The sequence below is a fragment of the Pelmatolapia mariae genome, linkage group LG13 (assembly GCF_036321145.2).
Source record: "Pelmatolapia mariae isolate MD_Pm_ZW linkage group LG13, Pm_UMD_F_2, whole genome shotgun sequence".
Taxonomy (NCBI): domain Eukaryota; kingdom Metazoa; phylum Chordata; class Actinopteri; order Cichliformes; family Cichlidae; genus Pelmatolapia; species Pelmatolapia mariae.
The window spans coordinates 12420267-12445692 of NC_086238.1; the positions used below are offsets into that span (position 1 = coordinate 12420267).

Genomic DNA, 25426 nt, shown 5'->3' on the forward strand with positions numbered 1-25426 from the left:
CAGAATACCGCACTGCCAAGGAGGCATGAAAACTGATAACGAAAAGAGGCATATAACGCTGGTGATACGGAAGAAAACGGGGACGCACTCTGTTATGGTAAGGCTCAAAATGATTCAGTTTATGTTTAGTTACGTTTAAAGGAGGCACAATAACTTTCCTCCTGCAATAAAAGCCCGGAACAAATAAAAACAGTCTGATAAGAAGAGATGCTCAGAAGTTGGATGCAGGTTAAATTACGCCTTGTTTTGTCTTTTGCCTTTGGGAGTAATGACTGGTATAAGAAACTTTCCGTTAGCCTTCATGTGATCTACTATTTGCTGTTAGAAACAACGTTCGTTATTGTTAAAGCTCTTAGTCAGCCGTGATTTGCCGATCAGTGTTATCTGCCTCATTAGCATTTGAAATTTATACTTTTTTGTTGAGATATGTTTCGGAAATTCGCATTGAGTGCTTTATTTGAAGCTTTCGGGGTCATTTTACGCGTGGGACTGAATTGTCTTCGGGCGCAGCTGCCGGTGTAGGTGTGATAATTGGATACGAATCTCGCGATGATCAAACCAATTAGCAGACCTGCAATGAAAGCTCTTTGTCCACCGAGGAAGCTTGCACACAAAGATGATGCATGAGTAGGAGAGAAGAGCTGAGAAAACGCAGACAATGTAAATTCACCGAAATCCAGCCCAACCAAATAAAATGAAGCCCATTTTCATCGCACAGCGTTTGGCCCATCTACCGTATAGCCATTTGTGATTGTTGAATAATTCATAATAATGGTGACAGACTGGAAACCTTTAAGTTATGGAAAATTTATGAACCCATTATTGTGTATAAATATGTATGAGAGGTAGACTGACCATCTCTGTATGCACATACTTTCAGCACATTGCTTAGCTGAAGCTGGCGATGGGCAGAGGTCATTAAAGGGGGAGGTAGGACAGGTGTTGTTGCCTCAGTAATGCATGAAATAAATGTGGACTTAATTGTCGATTCTGTAAACCCCAACAAGGAGGATTTTGTTAAGGTATATCTTTAACTTCTCTCTATTTTGTTTAGTTTTTTTTTTATTCCTATTATTTGACTGAATTGGTTGAATCACCTCCCAGAGATCACTTCCCAGTCAGACAGTATGGGGCAGTCTGTTTCCTGATTTCTGTGGTGGCTAACACTGCTCATGCAAGCATTTTTTTTCTTCTGTTTTTTTTTTCTATCGGACAAAGTTCTGTTTTTGCTAAAAGAACTGGAAAAAAATCATTTCCTGTATGACTGAGTTTTTTTTTTTTTTCAGAAAGATCTGCCTCCCTTGATTCTGAGAATAAAAGATTTAATGACTCATATTAAAGTCATCATGAATGGGCCGGTTCCAGTTTGAAATGAAGTGTATCAGAGTGGAACAGTATTTATTATAAATAAGTCGCACAGCATTACTTTAACTGATTAACTTCCCTTTTTTGTCATGTGACAAAATCTCAGGAAGTACTGAGACCAAAAAATAGCTCAGACATTTGTTTTTTTTAAATTAAAATCTGCACTAATGCTGCACACAAAGCTGCCTTTGTCTCCTACTGGTGTTGTCTGTATGAAAGAGACTGCAGTCCCTGTAAATAAAGGTTGACTCATTATAGATATTTATACTCAGAGATTAGTGGTGAGTGAGTATATACTTAAGTACTCACTTTATCACCTTGCTAGTGCTGTGTTGGACATCCTTTTGCCTTCAGAACTTCATTAATTCTTTGTGCCATAGATTCAAAAATATGCTGGAAACATTCCTCAGAGATTTTGGTCCATGTTAACAGGATAACATCACAAAGTTGCTGCAGCACCACATCCATGATGAAAATCTCCCGTTCCACCACATTCCAAAGGTGCTCTATTAGATTAAGATCTGTGGAGGCCATTTGAGTACAGTGAAGTCACTGACGTGTTCAAGAAGCCAGTTTGAAAAAATCTGAGTTTTGTGGCACAGTGTGTTATCCTGCTGGAAGCAGCCACTACCACCAGACTGAGCTGCTGATACAAGGCAGGTTGGATCCATGCTTAAATGTCGTTTGCGCAAACCATCTGAATTTTGCAGCAGAAATAGAGGGTCATCAGACCAGGTGACATTTTTCTAATCTTCTATTTTCCAGTTTTGATCAGCCTGTGTGAATTGTAGCCTTAGTTTTCTATCCTTGGCTGCACCCACTCTGGTATCTGCTACTGGATCCCTCTGTTTCAAGGCACCAATATACCTACTTTGTAACAAGTTGTTATTTGAGTTACTTCCTATCAACTAAAAGCAATCTGGTCATTCTCCTCTGATCTCTGGCATCAGCAAGACATTTTCCCCAGAGAAATGTCACTTCTCTCCTTTTCAGATAATTCTTTGTAAACCCCAATAGATCAGCTGTTTCTGAGATGTTCTGACTGCCCATCTGGCGCCATCAACCATGCAACATTCAAAGTACATTCAAAGCTTTGAGCTTCACTAGGTTACCTTGACCATATCTATATGCTTAAATGTATTTAGTTGCTGGTATATGATTATTTGCCTAAAGAACTGTGGGGCAGGTGTACATAATAAATTGAGTGTGTAATAGAGGCACATCAAGCGGGAACCACACTGCTTTAAGATTTCATAAGTGCTATCTTGCAATAGCCACTAGATGGCACCATAGCATCATCTACGTCATAGACATAGGTGACTAATCTGTGTGTTGCATAAACATGTTCTTGGTGAAGATAAGACATGTTTTTTTTCTCTTTACTTACAATATAATCTTATGGTCAGATAAATGTAGCATGTTATCAGGTGAGGAGAAAAAAACCACAAGCCTTAAATGTGTTAAGCGGTTTGTATAAAGGGCCAAGATTACTATCAAGATTTTTCTTTTTTAAGTAGTTAGCATTGAAGTTTAGAGCAACAATTCATTTTCAGTGGGGTTTTTTTTTTCAATCACTATATTTTTTGTTTTCCCTTTTCCTAGTGTTGTACTTCTTTCCTCTTCATTAGCTGTTGGTGAAATGTAGATATTACTTTACACCTTGGCCTTTACTTGCCTCTCATAAAAACCCTTTAGTTGTAACTTTCAATATGATTTCCATTTTAGTGCATGCGATATGGTAAAGATAATTAAACTATAAACATACTGAGTACTTCTATAGCTGTGTACCAATACTGTTATCCTGTTGCATCGTCTACAAGAATCCTGTCATACCTAATAAATACCTGGTTCCAAAGGAACCGCCACTTTCCCACAACAGATAAGAAAAGTCCCTAAAATTAACTCCTGTCCTTTGACAAAGGTGCTGTTATTGAGGACTTTCACTTTCCATATTAGCTCACATACTTCTACTTTTTTTTTTTTTCTTTAAACACTGGGAGGGGGAAATGGTACAGGTCAGTGCATGCTTCACTTATTCAGTTCATGCAGTGCAAGAAAAAGTATTTATTGCTTACGTTTCTCTCTCTGTCTGTGTCTGTATATTCTGCTTTGACTCCAGTAGGGTGTCACATGATTTACACGAAATCTCAAACGGCTCTTGAGCTTAACTAGCTATCATAAAACATTACAAAATCCACACCCTGATCACCTAGATGTTTCTGCATCTATTGTGCAACACCACCAACCATGTTAGTCATAAAATTCAGCATACACAATAACCACCATGCACTGTAATGATGATCAGTTTCTCTATTGCTTTTACGTTAGGGATTCTCTCTGCTGATCGTACGTAAGAGCCATGGAAAAGGATGTTATGCATCCAGATTATAAAAACAACACGTGGTTAGTTATAGGTTATAAATTTAGGATACCAATACAAAGTTTAAGTGAAAACAATTTGCTTTATTCCTGCAGCTGACTTGAATCCTTTAGTTTATTAGCTTAAGCTGAGGCTGTCTGCTCGGTGACCTCACATATCCTGCCAAGGAAATAATCCCTTTCCTTTCCTTCAATTATTAAGAATATCAAAGGCTTAAGCCAAAATAACACAGTCACAGAATTGTTCAGATATGTTTATTTTAAAAAAAAAAAAAAAGTATAAAACATCAAGCAGTCATATAAATATAAACCACAAAATCTCGAGTTGGCCTTCCCAGCTGCATATACAGAACCATGGACTTATTTTTTCATTTATGAGCCTCCAGGGCTTTGTTTCAATACATTAGTCATTTAGAATGAAATAATAAGGAGACTTTGATGTAGAGCTTAGACAATTTAAAGAAGCTTAATGTCTGCAATGACATAAAGAGAGAGAAAAGACACAAGTGGCCTTACAGTAGTTTCTTCTCTGTGCACACTTCTCCTCTGTACATACTTGGTGTCATTTTTTTCCTTCCTTAGTCTGACTAGCTACTGAGAGTCTCAGGATGAGACTTTCCTGTTTTGGCCTTTTCTCCTCTGTCGAGTCTGCTGGCGTTGGCCCCCTCTCATTTTCTTCCTTTGTAGACACAATTTTACATCACGACCCAACTTCTGAACTCTGGAGGAGGGGGAAAAAAACATAAAGGAGCACAGTTAAGAAAAAGATGAGCTTAGAAAATCCAGCAATAAGTATCAGTTCTTAATATCAGACCCTTTTTCTTCTTCCGATAGAAATTTTTATTCATTTGTTGTGCGATAAATTCACCTGCAATTGAAATTTGTTACTGATTCTCAAGCAGCAAAGCAGTAGGAAAGATTAAGTAGCAGTACAACCACGTGCTTTGTTACAAAAACCGGCTGGGCAACTTATAAGACACTGTTGGTTGCAATCTACAGGAACTTTGAAGACGGGTGTATCCCCTATGTGTTTATTAGTTTACTGACCAGTGACAAACAGATAAATCTCACCTATTCCAGCAGCGAATCAGCTGTTTGGCCATCGGCGCTTCTGGATTCAGGCACAGTGATTTATTGTTTCTTTGCAGGGTGACTCTGAAAAACGCACGAAACAACACTTTTAGTTTACAATCACCTCAGTGCACACATGTCTGAAGAGGTGAAAGTGTGTCTGCAGTATCTGGTACTCACATGACTGTGACGTTGTGACAAGTGGAGCTCCGTGGTAACACTTTGAGTGCCTTCAGTTGACCTCTGACACCCTCTTGTGTTTTTGGACAAACACATCTCCCCGGGATAAATGTGCTGTTTGACTCTCTCACTGCACAGAAATTGTAATAAGATCAAAAGTCAGTTCAGTCCAACCAAAAGCACAGGTTAAGTTACTGCAAACCCTGAAAAAGAGTGAGTTTTAGTTGTAAGCATGGATAAGTGAAAAGACTCTTACCTGTGATCAGTAAGCAGCAAAGGCTAAGGATAGCGAACGCACAGACGGACTGAGGATAAAGCTTCATGCTGAAGGACGTTGACACTGAGCCCAGAGCCACATGTTGGCTGCTTTATACTCATGCTCCTCCCCCACGTGGTGTGTTTTCCCAGCAAGGAATTTCCCTGTACCACCTTCCCTCCACAGTATCAGGATACAGGAATCTGGACAAGGATCAGGGACATCTATCCTGCTTGTCAGAAAAAAAGCACCCATTGATTAATAGGTTTCCCTTTGTTTTGTGCTGTCCACTAGATTTTAAACAAAAAAGAAGACGACACAAGTGATACAGACATAAATGATGCAGCGATTGCTGTCTTTTTTTCTTGTCAGCTTGTTTTACATATAATTACACATAAGATGCCCACTGAAGCGGCCATTAACCCTTTAATTAGATTAAGATGTTGTTTTCTCCCATTTGTGCTGCTCTATTGCAACATGATACAACATGATGGCTCCATGCCAATATCATGTGATTTCTCCTAAACCACTGTCCTTGCCCTTAACACCGGAGGAAATATTTAAAATCCTTTTCATTACAAGAGGAAAAAACATCCCAAAGATCTCCAACTTTGAAAAAAGTATGACAGTAAATAAAACTAAGTTGCACTATTCTTATTATATGCTTTAAGTGTATTTCTGCGTTTCCATTAACTGCTTAAATCCACACAGACTCTCACAGTCAAAATTATTGGTACATTAGCATCACATGCATATTTTAATTTTTGTGTTTGATGTTTTTCTGCCACAGCTGCACTCTAGTCAGAATGAGTGCGCATCAGACCTACGTGAAGCTCAGTGAGGAGAAACTCATACCAAAGTAAGTGCTTCTTGCTCCATCACTGGACAGTTTTTACGTTACAGTAGAAATTCACATTTATTAAATTTTTATCAGTGCTCTCACTTTTAGAACTGATTCATCCTTTTGTGTGTTCATGCTCAGGTCTGATATCTTGTCACTGCTGAAGACGTACAACTGTTACCATGAAGGGAAAAACTTCCAGCTGAGGACTCGTGAGGTAGGAAAAGCGAGTGGCTCATGGACCACCTAGCAAGAGACAGTGCTGGGGGGGGGGGGGTGACCAGAGCAGTTTTGAAAATTGCCTTGCTGGAATGCAGGACACGCTACATAAAATGGCTCACGCACATAACAAAACTGGAACCAGTTGCTATAAACCAGCGCTCTGGTTTTCAGCCAAATGATGAGGAAAAAAGTCCCAAGACCGAACTGGTTTCCAATGTGGAGACTGCTCTAAACACAGACCTGAGAGTGCTGTGTTTTTTTTTCCTTTGGGACAAGCAGTCGACAAACCACAAAAAGCCCCTGTTTCCCTCAAAATAAAGATATAAGGAGAGACAGGAGTTTCAAAATTTCTTCATCAAAGTCTGCTTAGCACAACATTTTTTTTCTGCAAAATGTTGCTGTTGTGGGTGTAAAGCTGTTTGCAAGAGTTTTAGTTATTTGTCAGATATTCATTCTTTAGGTTTTTTTGGTTGGGAGTTTCCCTTTGCGTTTACCAGCGGGTTTTTTAAGGAGAAAGCTGTGTGTGTGTGTGTGTGTGTGTGTGTGTGTGTGAGGGAGAGGGAGAGGGAGAGAGGGCAGGGCAAGGTGGTCAAGATCTGTCCCTCTTGTTGTGCCCCTAGAGTGAGACTCACTACATTGTCACTTTTGGGAAAATCCCCCATAGCCACAGACCCAGCATGGATACAGAGGGACCAGTGCTATTACAACATTAACCATAATATTAAAATACAAAGTGGTTGAAACGTGTAAAAAGGAAAAGCCTTAATGTGTGATAAGAAGAGATTAAATAAAACATTTTTCCTTCTAATTTCCATAAAGAATTACTTCGTACATGTTACAGTGGTGGAATGAACCACTGTAAGTTTGTAACAGTATGTCAGAGCTGAAGTTTTTCCCCAGCTCTGCTGAACATGAAAAATGAAATTAAAATTTCTGTTTATCTAAGAAGAATATGGATTTATCTGGGGAAAAAAGACCCTACTGAAGTCCACCACATGAGATTCAAGATTCAAAGTGTTTATTGTCATGTGTCACAAGAGAAAAGGCATTTCTTTGTGCAATGAAATTCTTTCTTTGCTTTGATGTCCACCCACAGATGCCGATTAATATATACAACAGAAATAGAACATATAAATACAAATAGTACAAATAAATAGCTGAAGACAGAAAAGGAGACAAAATATGGAGATTTGAAACCGATGTGTGCAAAAGAGCTTTAGCTTAATATGTAAGATGACCAGACGTGCAAAAAAAAATTATTATTACTGTTCAAAATGGGTCAGCTGTTCAAGAGTCTGATGGCAGTGGGGAAGAAGGAGTTAGTGAGTCTGGATGTTCTGGATTTCAGACTTCTAAACCTTCGTCTCGAGGGCAGAAGTATGAATAGTCCATGTTGGGGGTGTGTGGGGTCTTTGAGGATGGAGGCAGCTCTCCTCTGGACTCTGCGATGGTAGATGCTCTGCAGAGAGGGCAGCGGAGTTCTGATGATCTTCTCCGCGGTTGTTATCACTCTCTGCAGGCGTTTGCGGTCCATAGCAGTAGTGCTGCCGTACCATGCAGTGATGCAGCTAGTCAGTGTGCTCTCCACAATGCAGCTGTAGAACCTGCTGAGGATCTTGGCCGACATACCAAATTTCCTCAGCCTCCCCAGGAAATACAGCCTCTGCTGAGCCTTCTTGACCAGCTGTGTGGTGTTCAGTGTCCAGGTGAGGTCCTCAGAGATGTAGACGCCCAGGTACCTAAAGCTGCTCACCCTCTCCACTTCAAGGCCCCAGATAGACAGCGGTGGGTGAGGCCTCCTCTTCTTCCTCGTGTCCACTATCATCTCCTTTGTCTTGTCAGTGTTCAGGGTGAGGTTGTTGTCCTCACACCATGACACCAGACCGGCTACTTCTCTCCTATAAGCCGCTTCGTCCCCTCCAGTGATGCGACCGATCACTGCAGTGTCGTCCGCGAACTTCAAATTGATGTTGTCTTTGTTGGAGGCAACACAGTCGTAGGTGTACAGGGTGTAGAGGATGGGGCTGAGGATGCAACCTTGTGGGACGCCAGTGTTTGTAATAATGCTGGCTGAAGTCCTGTTGCCGATCCTGACGAACTGGGGCCTGCCAGTCAAAAGGTCCTGTAGCCAGTCACATAGGGTGGGGTGCAGGCCGAGTGTTGCCAGCTTGTGAGTCAGTTTGTGTGGGATGACAGTATTGAAAGCGGAGCTGTAATCAACAAAAAGTACCCTGATGTATGAGTCTTTGTTTTCCAGGTGGGAGAGTGAATAGTGAAGGGCAGCAGCGATGGTGTCTGACGTGGACCTATTTGACCGGTAGGCATACTGCAGGGGGTCCAGAGTGTCTGTGATGTTGGTCTGGATGTAGGCCAGCACCACTCTCTCAAAACACTTCGCAATGATTGGAGTGTGGGCTATGTGTGTGATTTCTGTATTATTACCAAGGGGCAACCTCCAGAAATGAAGCCAATGCGGAAGTGCCACATGAGGTTGGTTTTGGCCTCCATGAAGTTTCCCCACTCAGAACCACTTTGAGTGGGTGAATGACTCTTACACAGCTATCTGTATACTGAAGTTGTAGGGATAGTGGATATAGAGCCATTCTGAGTTTAATTAACAGATGTCTGCTAGGCGTCACCATCACAGTCAGCAGAACGTATGAACAGGTAACTTTGACTGGGAGGCCTTCAGCTCACGCTGCGTTGCTATTCTCCCCCCAGAAAACAAACAAACATATTTCAGTTCAATTCAGGTTTATTTGTATAGTGCCAAATCACAACAACAGTTGCCGCTAGGTGCTTTACATTGTAAGGTAAAGACAGAGAAACCACAACAGTCAGATGACCCCCTGTGAGCAAGCAGTTGGGTGGCAGTGGGAAGGGAAAATTCTTTACCGGAAGAAGCCCCCCAGCAAAATCGGGCTCAGGAAGTGGCGGCCATCTGCCACGACCCACTGGGGCCGAGGGGAGGAAAACAGGACAAAGAAATGCTGTGGAAGAGAGCCAGAGATTAATAATTACTAATGATAAAAATTCAGAGTGGTGTATAAACACAGTGTTTATACACTGAAAAAGAAACAGTGCATCATGGGAAATCCCCAACAATATAAACCTATTGCGGCATAACAAAGAAAAGATTCAGGGTCCCGTAATCCAGGCCTAACTATAAGCTTTATCAAAAAGTACAATTTCAAGCTGGATCTTAAAAGTAGCAAGGGTGTCTGTCTCTCAAATCCAAATTGGGTGCTGGTTCCCCAGAAGAGGGCCTGAAAGCTGAAGGCTCTATTTGCAGAGGCAAAGCAAAGCAAGACCTTTTAACCGAGAGCACACAATATCCTCAACACATTTTCATTTGTTTTGCAATTTTCTGGTGGGGTCATGCTTTGAAACAAATTGTACAAGCAGACAAATGACCTCTTTTTAGCTTCAACGATACATGAGCGGTACTTCCCAAAGTCTGACATACATAAGCCCACATTACCAGTATCCTCCTTTGTCATGCTGGTTATGATTGCTCCAGAAGCACTAAACTGCTGTGAACCAAATCATTAAATTGAGCTGGTACTGCAATAACTTCACCGTGATATGGGTGTTTTAACCTTTTCATTACCACATTGTATGAATTAGTGTAACTTATAGTTAAAGTATAGCGGTAGAATTCAGCTGACGGGGCACAGTGACTTTATTGGGTGGGTGTGGACCCCCGAGGCCCATTCATAACGTCAGCAGTGCCTCACTTCCACTACTTTAAGTGATTAAACTGGACTTCTTCAGTTTGTGTGTGCTGTTGGTGCACATTTGGAGATTTTTAACTGACTTGTTTAACTAATAATATGGCCTGTTGTGTTATACAGACTACAGAAGTCTGTGCTTCAGTTTCAGTGAGGGAAATTCCAGTATTTTATTAGTCTTTTATTTGTGATAAAGGTGCTTTTTACCATGCATTAATTATAGTTAAATGTGTCTGTGCATTGCATCCATACAGTTTACAAACAGCTTTCCACTCAGGTTTATTAGTGTTAGCTGAAAATTTAGAACTCCACCCTCTTGTTCGCATGTGGTCACTTCTAGTTCCAAGAAACCAGCATGGCAGCATCCAAAAATTCAACACATCAAAGAGTGGAGCCCCAAACCCATGGATGATGTCACAGTGGCTACAGACGTATGTTATTTTGCCTTTGGTTATTACTCAATATTCCAGTTAACAACAACAGCAGCAGCAGACACAGAGAGAATTTGTGTCACGGGCATAACAAGACGATGACGCATTCACAGTGACAATGACTCATACACATAAGCTAACTTTACAGGTCACACATCACCAACTCTTACTAGATTCATATTACTTATTTTTGTAAAGAACAATGTATTTGCTTTCTTGATAATTAAATATCAGCTTTATTGTAGTGGTAAAGTTCAAATGCTGTCTCATTTTAACTGAAAATGCACTCTTAGTGGAGAAATATTGCTCAGCAGTAATGTTGATGCAAGGATAAATGAAAATGAATTATGTCTATGTTTAGCTGCATGAGAATAGTTGACAGGGACTCTTGGTTAGGGTGCATCACTGAATCCTAAATGCTAATTTTGCTGGCAAACAAGCTACTTAATCTGATTACCTAAAGCTGTTTTCACTCACATGCTGGACAATGACAAACATAGTGGCCATGTAGAACAAGAAAAAGTGCCTGTTTTCACAGCTGGATGTACTCCACTTGGTTTAGGGTTAAGAAGCTGCTTGGGTCAAGTGTGCAGGGGGCAGGACACAAAGCCCAGCCATTTGCTGTGAATTCTTCATACCACTATCTGCTCAATTCTCACGCACCCACTGTTTGTCCCACTGTTTAGATTGTACTGTGAAAACTCCCATTCCTTAAAACAGTTCTGCTAGGAGAAGCTTTAATGTGCTTCTGCATGGTTGTTGTCAAGTCTGTTTCTGTTATAGAGTAAGTAGAGTGTAACACACATTCAAAGCATTACCTTTTGTTGTTTTACTGCTTGTCTGAGTTTTAGGCTTTCTTCAGCTATTCTTAATCACTCCACCTTACAAGGTGTGTACAGAAAGACTGAACAGTGCCAAGAATTCAGTCTTTTATAATGGTCGTACCACAGGAAACGCAGGAATAAGTCATAAAATAAATAAATCATCAAGCACTTTTTAGATTATAAACATAGTTGCCTCTACCAGTGAGATTATGCTTTTGGTAGTGTTTGCATGTGTGTGTGCCATTCTGTCTATAAACGCGGTAGCTCGAAAACCTTTGAATGAATGCTGATAAAACTTTGTAGGGGTGACGAGTGGGGTTGTGTTAACAGTCCACTGAAATTGGGCTCACATCCATCAAGGTCTTCAAGGTCAGCCTAATGATTTATTGGTGGAAGTGCTACCAAAAAGCCTTAGAACTTAGAAACTGTATAAAGTGTGGTATGTATTGTCAACATATACAAAGTACTGTATAGAAATAAATAATATCATGCCACATTTGACCTCTGACCTCTCCTTCAAGTGATAATAGTGCTTATTGTCATTGTTTACATTAACAGCATATATCGATATACCAAAAAAGATATCACAGTAACAGGTAAAGCTGTTTAACCAGTACCACATAACAATTTAAATGCATGTCCAATAATCCCAAATATGAATAATTTTTTGGAAAACAAAAAAACTTGTGATCAAAAACCTTTTTAACTTGATACTTATCACTTAACATTTAAAGGACATTTTAGTCAGGACATCTTAACAAATGAATGCTACACATGTATAGATCCACATAAATAAAAACAAGTAAAGCATAATTATACTCAAAATTATGTCAAGTATATTTAAACGAATTTCAGTGGGGCAAATGACAAAAGTCTGTATGTTGCACTCGCTTTTATTGCACTAAAAACATCCTAAACTATGTTTAAAAAGAACAAAGAAAAAACATTTAATATATACAAAATATAATACTGTTCCCTTAAAAGTAAATACTGCCCAGAGAGTGAGCTGTCTTGGTGGAGGTTTCGTTGGAAAATGAAAGTGAATTCCACATGGTTTCACCTTAGGAGTGAAAGACCCCTTATTCGATTCCAGGAGGAAACACAAATCCTCTTGGAGTTGTGTCAGAAAGGAAAAAGAAGAAAACCCTGCAAAATTAAATACACCGAACTACCCGCTGTGATGACCCCCTGTGAATAAGGGAGCAGCTGAAAGTAGTTTCTTTGTTTTGTCAACTGTTATCAAGAGCAATCTGTCCACAGGGTCATGCTTCATCTTCATCCACTGAACAGTAGATATTTTGTAGATACGGCTCACAAATATTGCACTGTACCGGCACTCCTTGATTATAAGATAAAAGTAGAAAATTCCTCCTGTGAATTACTAGAAAATATGTGTCTGTAATTAGACAAAGCCAGACTTGCACAATCATTCAGCTTGCCTTTGGAAAGACGTATGTGAAGTGGCGGTTGGAGGCTGCAGAGATATGTGTTGTTTTTAAGAATCACTCATGATCAAATTGTAAAGGTGTAGTCAGGTGATGTGTATTAGTCATACTGGAGGAGGAGGAGATGTCAGGTGCTTTGAGTTGGAAGTTTAGTACCATCCAGAATAAACAACCCCAGGACCTGTGAGAAGAAAACAAATTCTAACATGTACACTTTTAAAGAGTATCACTGCAATATCTGTAATAATGCAGGTGTAGACTGCCGGAGGTGTCGAATTCTCCTTTCACTCCTCAGATTGCAGAGCCAAGTTCCAAAACATGCTAAAGAGCACTTCAGTATCTGGGTTTGTCTTAAACGTAAATGGTGGTTACTGTTTGGGTGTATTTTTCAGACTATAAATGCTACCGCACTGTTGTATGGTGCAAAGGTTTCAGCCTGATCTAAGTAAACACTGGGCTCACTTCAGCCACTCCTGAACGTTGCACAGGAGTGGTAGGTTGGCTGGTATGCTCTATTAACCTCCGGTGTCCGTCAGTGAGTATATAGCGCACTCTAGTGGCCGAATCCAGGTTTTGAACTGTAGCCCCCATTTCTCACCGCTGGATGTCACTAGCATGCTGAGACTAAAAGAGGTCAACGGAGACGGGGGAGGAATCATCGTGGTAGATTTGTAGCTGTGATGGAAGAAGTTTGTGGATTTAAGTAGAAGCACAGATAAAAAAAAATTTAAATGGACCATTTACAAGTCGTGCATAAAAAAATTATTATCATTAGAATTTAAATGGGGGGGGGGACTCACTAAAATGCCTTCTATAGAATATCTTAATCCATTTTCAAACATCCGGGTAAGGAAATCCCAAAAAGTTGGTTCTGTTCATCTGGACCAAATGTTTTTCCAACTGAAAACTCTACGTCCAGGTGAACGGAATCAACTTTTTGGGACTTCTATAAAATAGTTATCTTTAAATATAATTACATGTTATATTCTTTGGATCATCATGTTTTAATATGTAAGCATTTTACTACAAATGTTGTTACTATATTTTTTTGTTGCAGTAGGTCAAAGGATGTCATTTTAACTACAGCTGTAGCTTTGTTATGATACTGCACAATATTTCACTATATTTATATTTATTATAACACTGAATAAAATAGAAATATTCAGTTGGCAAAAGTGAAAGTATCAGCATTAAATATATGCTCCTGCAGAATGCTCACTTTCATATTTTTATATATCATAACTATCAATACTTTAGATTTGTTTTTGTTTTTTAATGTACTATTTTAATATTGGTTTAGATTAGTAGTGTATATTTGTCCATAGAGTGTGGAAAAATGTCACTCCTTCCCTTTTTTCACTCCATTGCTTTCCAGATGTCATCAGTGGGTGTTTGACTGTTGATCACCTGATCACATGAGTGTCTGTTTATTTTAGCAGGAGAGTTGGTCTGCTATAAGAATGAGTTCAGGGGTTTGATTACTTTGTATATATAATTTACTCATTCAAGTGTTGTTTTAAAATGTTTACCTCTGGTATATAGTGTGGATGAAGTATAGAGTAAAATTCTTTCTGTAACAGGGTTTGACTAAAATATGTGCTGCTTGCCTGCGGACACAACCTCTCACACTATGGATGCAAATAACAACTGTTGTTATTGTCAGTAGACTAGGATCATCTACCGTTTTTTGTTTTTTTTTTATAAGTAGGGTTTAATATGACAGAAAACCAAAAAAAAAAGATCTCAGACGTTTAAAGAGTTTTGTTTTGTTTTTAGAGAGTGTGACTTAACACACAAAAAAGAGGGTTTTTTAGTCATCTTCTTCTTTGTGGATTAATCTCAGAAACAAAAACATGCTAATTCAGATTCTGTTCATTATTTTAGTATTTTATTACAAACTATAGCCTTTACATCTTAACAAAATATTCCTTTATGTAAACGTGTAGAAGTGCAGGAAAATAAATAAGTCTTCTTTTTGCTCATGGGTCACATAGAGATTTTATCACTGAGCAAATACCAGCAGTTCACTTCCTCCTGTGGCTCCTTGTTTGGATACTCCAAAGTACCTCCAGGGTTTCCCACAACAACAACCAAACCTCTCTTCAAGTCCTTATCTGTCCAAACAGCCAGTCTACTGGGTCCTTTCCCTTGCAGTCACGTTCTCTGCTCATCCTGAGGGAAAAATCCTCTGTGCTGCTGTTTAGATTCAGACTGGAAGGTCTGGAAGTCCTTAGTGTGCGCGGAGACCCGCGAGGTGCTGAGGCAGAAACGGAGAGCTTCATCTGAGCCTTTGAGAACTGCCGCAGCCTGGGGGACCTCTGGAGTCTGACAGGGCCGTAGCTTGGGGCCTCAACAGGTCGGGCAAGAGCCTGGATGCTGGTCATGTAGTCCTCTAGAGACTGGGAGCTCTGGGTGGACTGGGAGGATGAAGGGTTGACAGGCAAGTCCTCAAGTGTCTCGGTAATGGTTGGCAAGTGAGGCAGAGACAGCAACAACTGTCTGCGTTTCATGCTGCAGCGGAGAGGAACAATAAAATAATTAGACTCTGGGTTTTTTTTTTCTTTTCAAGAATAAATCAAAAGAAATACAGATTATAGCTCTAATTTCTAATATTTGAGAACATATAACTGTGCTGCTAAAACATCTGACATAATCTCTAAACATCTCTAATTGCTCTCATTACCATTTTTTTAAATTTAAAAACAGGAGCTAAACTGAAAGATGTTTCCCCCTTTCCTTATTCTGTATTGTTTCCTGGAAATAATTACTTCCAAATCATTAACTTAATCTTATAACTCTTTAGTTAATGTTGAATACACTGCTAGGATTTCTCTAAAAATAACTTGTGGGGATAATTCATTTGTAGTCCTGAGGAACAGCTAATAATGAAGAAGTAAAGGAAGAATCATTCTCACCTTTGATGCTTGGGTTGTAGGTTTGACATGCAGAGAGAAATAGAAGTGATGTCCAGTCTTTGCAGTTGAGTCTGAGTGGACTAGAGTGTGTATCCAGCCTTTATAGAGGCACGCTGCAGCAGAGTGATTAACCGCTAGATCCAAAAATAGCTCAGCTGACCTAACTCGCATCTGTGTGAATTTGTGTGCGTGCACTTGAGGGTGTGTTCATGCCTGTTCAGGAAACTCAGGAGTGGTGGGTCAGCGAGGTTCAGCTGTGCAGCTGCACTGAATGTTTATATTTCCAAAACAATGAAGCCCCGTGAGCGCCTCCAGAAATCCACTTTCTGTCTCTTCTCTCCATTCTTTAACATTTATGATTGTTATCATTATGAAAATGAAAACAAGCATAATTATTCTTTCAGTCATTTCCAACCATTATGCCTCCTCCTGATCCCTTGTTACAAAACCAACAGAAAAAAAAATACACAAACGCACACATTTTCAATGCAAATCAACCCATTAAAAGTTAAAAAAAACCAAAACATGAGGATTATGTCTGTAACGGCTCAGACGCTTTCAAACATTTTCAATGTAAAAATTGTTTACATAAAAACTCTTACAAATCATGTGGTTACTTCAACAATCAGTCTCATGCACACAAGTGAAATGCATGAAAGCAGAGCGTACACGAGGATGCATCACATGCAAGCTGCTCAAAAAGTACATAAAATATCTGCCCTCTAATATGAATTGTTTTGTTCTTGTTTAATTAATAATTAATCTGTTTGAGCTCAGTGAAGCCAAGTGTTTGTATGTAACACCTCCCTAATTAGAAGAATTGGCCTAATTATGCTTTTCTTGTATTAAATAAAGCTCATAATCCATTAAATTTTATTACATTTCACTGGAAATGATTCAATCTTATTGGGATGTATGTAAATTGAAATGTCAAAACTTGCATACATTTAAAGTTTTTTGTGACTTATGAATTCCAGGTGTATTCAGCCTTTTCCAATGATTTTACTTTTTACTTTTTATTACTTAAAAATTATACTTTAAAAATCAATGCTAGTTGGTTTTAGCTGGTAGCATGTCAGCTGAGCAGTTGGACTTCTGAGAATTAGAAATTATTTCTTCCATTTCTTATCTGTGTTACTTGTTGAAACTGCTATAATGATTTGATTCATCAGCTTTTCCCCTCAGCAAATCTGTTAAAGGATATTTATTGTATTTCTGGGGAATGAATTAGTTATAGTGATGATATAACAAGTTGTTTCAGGCAAGGGAAGCGGACGTCCTAAAAGTGTGGTGGATGGCTGTTATCACAGTCACAGATGCGTGGTATCTGATTTATTACTGATCTAGCTTTAATACAAAACACATAAACCTTGACTTGTTGTTGAACCTCGGGATTTATCTTTCACGTTAACACTCCGAAGGCCCTTGATTTCTGCTTTAGTTCTGCCTTTTGTGTTTTGCTTTTAGCTGTAAAAGCAAACAGTTTTGTTTTCTACATCCAAAGCACGTACGGCATAGTTTCCAATTTATTCTAATTTTAGAGTTTCACTTTTTTTTCTCAACAAAAACAACAAACTCGCCCCCTGCGTGTACGTGACCCACAGCAGTTATTAAGACTTTGTTCCATTTTGGCCCTCCCAGACGTGATTCATTCTTGTAAAAAGGATCGTGTGACACGCCCTTTTTTTCCACAGTTTCTGAGAGATGACAGAGCTCACCCTGCAGCTGTGAGCGAATGTCCCAGCACGTACACCTGATATTGAACCATGGTGGCTGCAGGCCAGCAGGATATCCTCTCGGACAATGACTGCTGATAATTATTGTCATACGTGTGTTTGTGTGTGTATGCAGGAGGATGGAGAGCTTGTTCTTGAAGGGCTGCTGAACATCTACTGGGGTCTATGTCGACCAATAAGACTTCAGATGTATGATGACAATGAAAGATTTCGTTTCAGCAGGTATAACAGCCTAATTCAGATGCCAGCTTCTAATTTCAGTCCATTTCTAAGCACTTTGAAGCCAAAAGCCAATGATATGTTTCTGAAGAGAATGATTGGCAGTTTCATCAATACTCAGAATAATTAAAACAATTATTCTAGCTTTGAGCTAAGCTAAGATAATCCTCTTTTTACTGTAGCATCATAATTATCTGAAAGATGCTAATCTGCTCATCTAGCTGCCTGCAAATATGTAAATCCATTGCTTACTTAAGGCTTTCAATCACATCTCACCGGTTCAGAGCAAGTTAAAAACATTAACTTCACATAAACTGTAAAGATACATTAACCTTGTAAAAGCCTGAACCATGACATTAGGTGCGAGAAAATTCTCATTTTTAAAACTGGAATGTTTATGGAAATGTCTAACATAAAAAAAAAAAAAGTAACTATCAATTTGCATATTTGACTTGTAATTTCTATTGTATTTGTATCATACTACAGTGTAAAAATTGCTACGTCTGACATTTTTGTGCAATGTATGGCTTAAAAATATATTGTGCAGTTTAACTGCACACTGCTAAAATCACACTGATAATGTAGAGATAACATAAAAACTCATATATCAAATATGATACGCTTGGTGTTCGAGGTTTAAAAACTTTTTCCCCTCGTTTGTCTTCTACAAAAACAGCAGATTTACCGTGGCGAAGCAGGTGTCAGCAGAGTCTAATAATAACTCGCTTGACCGAGAAACCGGACCAGCAGGTGAGTTTGAAACACGTGCGGCTATTCTCTCACACACACACACACACACACACAAACCTGCTGGATTAGTTCAGATTACACACCTACTGAAGGAGATTATGGCCCCACAAGTGCTTCATTAAGCACAGTGGTAAGGTAGGCTCACATGTTGGGCACATACGATCATGAGATGCCACTGAAATCAGATCACCAGCTCTATAAATAACCAGAGTTAGACTTGTTAGAAAGGCCTCTATCAAAGCCATCACTAAGTGGTTTTGATAGCATCTGTTTTCTCACAGAGGCACCTTATGACCAAAGGTAAACCACGCAGCAAATTTGTAAAATTTGCCAATCTGAATCAGTGGTTTAACGTTTTGTCATACAGTGGTGATGTGGTCACCATTATATGACAAAATAAAAAAATATATGGAAGAAAAAATGAATATTCACAACTAATACTATATGATCTACTTTTTACTGTTATAAGTTTAGTTAGATTGTGATTGTAGAGTTACAGTGTACTGGTGAGAGTCTCAAAAACTAATTTGGAAAACTCTTGTTAACTTGTAGTGTAACACTCATTCGTCAGAGCTAGCTCTGAGGAGCAAGATTTGTCTGACTTTAACACCATATTAATAGCTGTTTGATTTATGATTGATTATTGGAAAAATCCTGGTTTCCTGCCAGTTGTAGGAAATTATTGTATTTATTGAACTATAGAAATTGCTTTCAAAAAAATTAACTGAACAAGGGTGCTGATAACAAATCAAGAAATCATTTTACTTATTGATGCTAATAATTGTCTCATAATTGGGAAGAAAATACCACAGGGTGAAAACTAGGCTGCTGCTGCTCATGTAAAAAGAATGTGTCAGCAGATGAATAGTTTTTATTGGATATAAATGTATAAAATATGTTCTCCCCTAACCCCAAAATGATTGTTCACATATTTTAATGTTACATTTAATGTCAGTATGAAGTACAGGCTATTGAATATACACTCACTGTCCACTTTATTATCCCAAAAGGAGGTCTAACCCAGTATAACCATTACTGGATTAGACCCCCTTTTGCCTTCAGAACGGCTTTATTGTCGAATTTTGGTCAGCTTGTGTGAACTGTAGCCTCAGTTTCCCGTTCTTAGCTCACAGTAATGGCACCTGTTGTTGTCCTCTGCTGTAGCCATCTGCTTCGAGATTCAACATGTTCTGCATGCCTTGGTTGTAACAAGTGGTTATTTGAGTTACTATTCCCTTCCTTTCAGTTCAAAGCAGTCTGCCAAATCTCCTCTGACCTCTGACATAAACAAGGCATTTTCACCCAGAGAACTGCTGCTTACTGGATGTTTCTCTTTTATGGACTGTTCTCTGTAAACCCTAGAGATGGTTCTATGGGAAAATCCCAGTAGATCAGCAGTTTCTGCAATACGCAGACAGTCTCCTCGGGCACCAACAACCATGTCACGTTCAAAGTCACTTAAATGTTGTGGTTGATTTGAACTTAATAAGGCTCTCTAGACTATTTCTCTATGCCTAATCAGGAGCTGCTCCTACCTTATTTGGTGATTAGGTATTTGCAGTTGAATCAATGTACCTAATAAAGTGGATGGTTGGTATGAAAACAATGAAACATATAAGCTAATGATTGAACAGAACTATCTGATCTATGTGTTAAAACAGGTGTGTTTTTTCTTTACGTGTCTCCCTCAATGAGGTGGTGACGTGGGTGGTCAGGATGAGGACGACTCTCCTCAGCTACTCAGGACCAGGAGTGATGCTTCCTTCATGCGTGTTCAGAGGAGGTCAAAGACTCACACTGCCAGAGACCTGCAGCGCTTGCGCACACACAGGTTCTCAATCAACGGCCACTTCTACAACCATAAGGTACATAAACAGAACACTCATAACAGTACACCCGTTAATGTATCTGGTTGTTGACACATCTCCAGGTGCAGAGGGGCAGTGCTTTCCTGTGTGGGTGTGCCTGTGCTTTTGCTGAGTTTTACAATAGCCAGCTGTGATCTCATTTCATTAATGTGCCACAGGGAGGAGAAAAAAAGGCGTTACACTGTGTTCCTGCATCAGTCTCTCAGATACAATAAGTGCATGTTGTTTTTGAACAGAGTCCAGGTACAGACTGAGAGATTTCCTTTCTGTTTTAGACTTCCTGTGGAAAATGTCCAGGGCACTCAAGCCTAGGAATCCATACTGAAGTGTCGATGAAGCAAAGCACCTCTACTAGTACTCTGTCTTCTACATAGGCATTTTCTGTTGTGAATTTTTCCATTATTGTGTTCTTGCCTCCAGACATCTGTTTTTACTCCAGCCTATGGTTCAGTCACTAACGTAAGAGTAAACAGCTCCATGACAACTGGACAAGTCCTGAACCTGCTGCTACACAAGTTTAGGGTGAGCAATAAAGATACTTGTCTCACTTCAAGTTGATTAAAATCAAGTATTTACCTTATCAATATATTCATTTGATAAATTTTGTATACTTGAAAATGTGAGTGAAGTAAGCAGTTATTATCATGGGTGATCATTTCGGTAAATCAGTGGTAAACTGGATCTTGCCACTGACAAACGCACAGTGCTAGCCTGGAGACAGCTACAGTTTCATAGGGAGCATAATCAAGAAAACCAATCCTTCTAACCTGCTGGCATAACAGCAACATTGTTTTTGAACTAAAAGCTTTCTATGCCTGCCTTAATACTTCTGTCTTTTAAGGTGGAGAATAAAGCTGAGGAGTTTGTTCTTTACATGGTGCATGAGTCTGGTGGTAAGTGAGACCTTTCAATTCGTGTGTGTGTGTTTTTTGTTTGTTTGTTTGTTTTTTAATTAATTTGTTTATGTTTTTTTTTTTTACAAATTGTGTGCGTGCGTGTGTGTGTGTGTGTGTGTGTGTGTGTGTGTGTGTGTGTGTGTAAATAAACAGTGTTTTACTTTGCTTATGACCTTGCAGAAAGGGCACGACTGAGGGATGGTGAATACCCACTGGTGACACGTGTGCTTTATGGACCCTGTGAGAAAATTTCCAAGATCTTTATCACAGAGGCGGACCTGGGAGAGGAAGTCACATATGATGTGAGGATGGGCTTAGTGCCACTACTCTTCTTTTATCTTGTGCGCGTGACTTCTTTTTTTCTTTTTTCTTTTCTCTTTTTTCTGTAGACACACAACAAAACAATGGCGCAATGATAGACAGTTGGGTTATAATTAGCAAGCTGAGGAAAAGATTTCCTGTTTAGGGACTGATGTAACAATGGCTAACATGACTAAATCTGTGACAACACTGTAATATAAATAAGGTTGCTGCTGGGTACATTCCCTGAATAGTCTTATCATTTGAATCACTCTAAATTAAGAAAGGCAACACTATTTTTGCACAAGTAAACAAAAGGTTTACCTTATTTAAAATAATAGCTAAAAGCCAAATCTCACTTGTCTGATTTCGGTTCATTGTCATAGTTTTGATTCAGTTTGACATATCCTTTTATTATTGTTGTGTCATCTTATAGTTTTTAAAAGATTAGAGTTTTAAACAAAATGTCAAAGTAATATTTATTTCCAATTTTCTCTGGGTAAACCACAGAAGTGACTTTTGACTATTTGTATTAAGACAACTGAAAAACTGTTCATTGCATGTTCAGTTGATTATTTCAAATAAAGTTGAGGGGTTTTTTCTTGGAATAAATATTTGTGTTGATTTAAGTATTTGTAGTTTAAAGTATATTTTATTTTGTTTGTGTTATGTGTTAAGAGTGTGCATTTGGTTTAGCAGTTTGATTATCACTTTCTGCATAAAAGGGACTGTGGGCAAATCCTGGACTAGCCCCCAATTTATGTTATGCTATGTCTGGGAAAATTAAAAACAACACGATAAATATCATTTTTCCGAGCTCCCAGCAGGCACAAAAACAATTTGATAATGAACAGTAAATGTCATTTTTATTAATTTTTTTTTTTTTTTAAAACAGAGTACAAATTAGAGTCGATTAGAGTCACAAATAACGGGTAAACAAATATCTATACATCTTTATTATGTATACTATATCTATACATCTCAATGAAGTTAAGAAAGAACAAAAAAGAATGGGATGCAGACACCCCATTTACTCCTGCAGGTGTGAACACAAAGTGCACGAGTTACAGATATTCATCCATATGGCTGTGTATATGGGCCACAATCACAGCAGATTCCAGTCACAATATTCACTCTCACACACAATGCAGACCTTTCATTAAAAGCAAACAATATATCAGTTGCACTGAAAAACACAAGAATACAATAAATAACAGTAATGAGTACAATCTGCCATCTTAGTGCTAAACCAGGGGAAAGGAAAAAAGCTTTGTTTTGTGTAACATTCATTTGTGGATAGTTCTCACTCAAAATAATATGTTTGAATTTATCTTTTTCCAGGTTGCCCAGTACATAAAGTTTGAGATTCCCGTTTTAGACAGCTTTGTAGAAAAACTGAAAGAGGAAGAGGAACGTGAAATAATCAAACTGACCAAAAAGTAAGTCGAGAGTCTCTCCTCTCATAACTGCTGTTAATCTCGACTGATTTATTTCATTATGTGGAGCCAATATGCATGTTTCCTGTCAGTATTACTGAATCAAAACAAGGCAGTCACTCTTCAGTTAAGGACAGTGTCACGGCTCATTGTTTGCAAGCTTATATAATCTTTCACCTCATATGACTGAGATTTCAGCCTACTAACCCTGACATTGTATGTACTTTTATGACTCATGTGGCCTTATGAGTCTGTTTACACAGTTCTGTGGTAGGGACTTGCTTCTCTTCTGGAGACAAAGGGCATATCATCGTAAGAAAAATATTACATTGCAATGTTAAGATCAGGTTTAAGGTTGGGATAAAGTTTCCAGGAATTACTACAAGTCAGTGATGGAATCACAACTGTGCCTTTCATGGTTACAGTTAACTTGCAGCAAATTGTCTCAACCTGTATTCTTTTTTAGGATTTGTGTTCTAAGTAGCTAAGCTCCACCGACAGTCTGACAAATAAGTCATTCATAACACGTTCTTTGTTCAGTCTTTTCATTAAAATAATACCACCCTTCAGTAATAAATAAATATGTATTTGGGTGTAAGTGTAGACATGCAACACAAAGCCTTTATTCAAGTGTTTTTTTTCCCCACCTCTGCAGGTACAGTGCCCTGAAATCTATGATACTGCATCAGCTTGAAGACAGAGCTCACACTGATGACAGAGCATGATTGTTTCTATAGGCGTGTGCTGATGTGTAAGGGGAATGGGTGGGTGCAACACTAATGATTGTTGTTTTAGTATGGGAATAGTTCCATATACTTTAGTGAATGTAGAGGTAAAGGAGAAAAAGTGAGTCACCACTTTGTATCATCTATTCTGTCAATATTTTTACAACTAAGTGCATCACTGTTTTTGATATCTTGTATTAATATATTCACATTTTGTATGAAAATCTTTACTGCACATATGGATATTTATACTGAAGCGTTTTGGTAATGTTTTCTCTGACTTGGACCTTTTATCTAATAAATCAGCTTTAGTGTTGTCCTTCAAAAATACTGCTTGATGTCTTATAATAATGAAACTAAGCTTGGGCTTACACACACACACACACACACAGCCATATTTATTATTTCCTGTGTTTCCACAGACTGAACACACATTAGCATTGTTCTTCTAAGCAGCCCTCTTTGCCAGCTACTTCCCATGAGGTGTGTCTGTGTATGTTTGTGTGTCTGTGTGTGTGAACCCTGAACCTTTCAGCATTACACAATAGAGGTATCCTGAGAGAGTATGGCTGTTCCTTTTTCCCACAGATTCACAAACGGCAAGACTTTTGTAATATTTTGTGGATCAACCTTGACTTTAAACACTGACCTACAGTCACTCACTATTATTGTTTTATCAGATCATAACAGTAATTCAATAATGCTCCCTACTCCTAACCATTAATCTCACATTTATTCACAGAGCTCATATTCTTACTAAAGCAAATTTAGTTTGAAATATTGGCCAAGAGGAAGATTGGTCACATTTATCCACTACTTAAGGGAATATTGCTAAAGGTTAACTGTGTCCAGCTAAGGAAAGCTGTATCTTATGAACTTCTCAAACCCTGCAGAAATGGAAAAACTGCAAGTATAGTCATGTTTGCTGCAGTAATTTCTTTTGAGCCTTTGAATACTGGTTTAATTTTCAGTATGAAAAACATATGCTCATGCAAAATTCCTGATAAGCACCAGAGTCTGCCTTTCCTGCAAATGGATAAGATATCCTGTTGCATTGCTATATATTAAACTAACTAAATATTTATGCATGGAAGTTAGTAGAAACTATAAGCAGAAACTGGATTTACGTAGCTGAAAATTTCTGGTTTCTGATTGTGGTCAATAAAAGCAAGTTTTATTGATCATTGCAACTGAACTTGTTGCATGCATGTAAATGTTCCATTTTAAAAAAGAAAAGATAACATTTCTGAAAAGTAATTTCATAAACATCAGCTATTGTCTGAAGATGTTTAAGCTTTTAAAGATATATCATTTGCATCTATAAACAATGACTGATTCACAAAACAGGAGGTCTTGAACCACATATCCGTGATCCAAATAAAACTGCTACATAGGAAGCTGTGAAAATCTGGCCTTTGCACCCTAGCTGATAGGTTTGAGAGACTGGCAACTGATTAGCAGTAAACCAAAAATAAAAACAATTGTAATGATTTGCATTCACCAAAAAGCTACTGTGTGGACCTTGACATTATGACTGTTTTATCAAGTGGTGTTCCTGTTGTTGTAAATGTACTTACTATCTCATCTCTGAACCCAAAAACAAAACGTTTTATCATATTTTAATATCACCAAAAATTAAAGGGAGAAAATCAGTATTAAATACAATGTTAAATGTGCTGCACTGCATATAAGTTAAAATGCCATTTAGAAACACTTATTGTAATTTGCTGTTTTCACGTGTGTGTAAATAACAAACACAGGCAATTTTTTAAAGCATTTTAATTTTTTTTTACTGTAATAGCACCCTCTAGTGGCCATTGAAATACTGATGCACAA

General features: G+C 38.5%; 2 protein-coding genes and 1 long non-coding RNA gene across 3 annotated transcripts; 1 reads left to right on the plus strand and 2 right to left on the minus strand.

The window, feature by feature from the left end:
- Positions 1-23934, plus strand: rassf4a (Ras association domain family member 4a). The gene is made up of 11 exons (XM_063491974.1): positions 1-97; positions 6042-6110; positions 6234-6309; positions 17512-17618; positions 18292-18365; positions 20061-20230; positions 20654-20755; positions 21075-21126; positions 21310-21431; positions 22771-22868; positions 23521-23934. The coding sequence occupies exons 2-11, from the start codon at positions 6058-6060 to the stop codon at positions 23588-23590; spliced, it is 924 nt and encodes a 307-aa protein (XP_063348044.1). The 5' UTR covers positions 1-97; positions 6042-6057; the 3' UTR covers positions 23591-23934.
- On the minus strand, positions 3984-5326 carry LOC134640124 (C-X-C motif chemokine 10-like). Its single transcript, XM_063491737.1, has 4 exons — positions 5252-5326; positions 4996-5125; positions 4816-4899; positions 3984-4465 (listed from the first exon to the last, which is right to left on the minus strand). Exons 1-4 carry the CDS (start codon positions 5316-5318, stop codon positions 4348-4350), a joined length of 399 nt encoding a protein of 132 aa, XP_063347807.1. The 5' UTR covers positions 5319-5326; the 3' UTR covers positions 3984-4347.
- On the minus strand, positions 14612-15890 carry LOC134640294 (uncharacterized). The gene is made up of 2 exons (XR_010573921.1): positions 15661-15890; positions 14612-15256 (listed from the first exon to the last, which is right to left on the minus strand). It is a non-coding gene; the product is annotated as an uncharacterized LOC134640294 (long non-coding RNA).
- Positions 23935-25426: the final 1492 nt, after the last annotated feature.

What these genes read in the sequence shown, in the direction of transcription:
- LOC134640124 (XM_063491737.1), bottom strand. Translation starts at nt 5,318, where the DNA reads ATGAAGCTTTATCCTCAGTCCGTCTGTGCGTTCGCTATCCTTAGCCTT. An exon ending in TTGCTGCTTACTGATCACAG is followed by an intron (nt 5,126 to 5,251) that starts GTAAGAGTCTTT and finishes ATTTCTGTGCAG; the next exon opens with TGAGAGAGTCAAACAGCACA. An exon ending in TGTCACAACGTCACAGTCAT is followed by an intron (nt 4,900 to 4,995) that starts GTGAGTACCAGA and finishes TGCGTTTTTCAG; the next exon opens with AGTCACCCTGCAAAGAAACA.
- rassf4a (XM_063491974.1), top strand. Translation starts at nt 6,058, where the DNA reads ATGAGTGCGCATCAGACCTACGTGAAGCTCAGTGAGGAGAAACTCATA. An exon ending in TCCAGCTGAGGACTCGTGAG is followed by an intron (nt 6,310 to 17,511) that starts GTAGGAAAAGCG and finishes GTGTGTATGCAG; the next exon opens with GAGGATGGAGAGCTTGTTCT. An exon ending in GCCACTTCTACAACCATAAG is followed by an intron (nt 20,231 to 20,653) that starts GTACATAAACAG and finishes TCTTGCCTCCAG; the next exon opens with ACATCTGTTTTTACTCCAGC.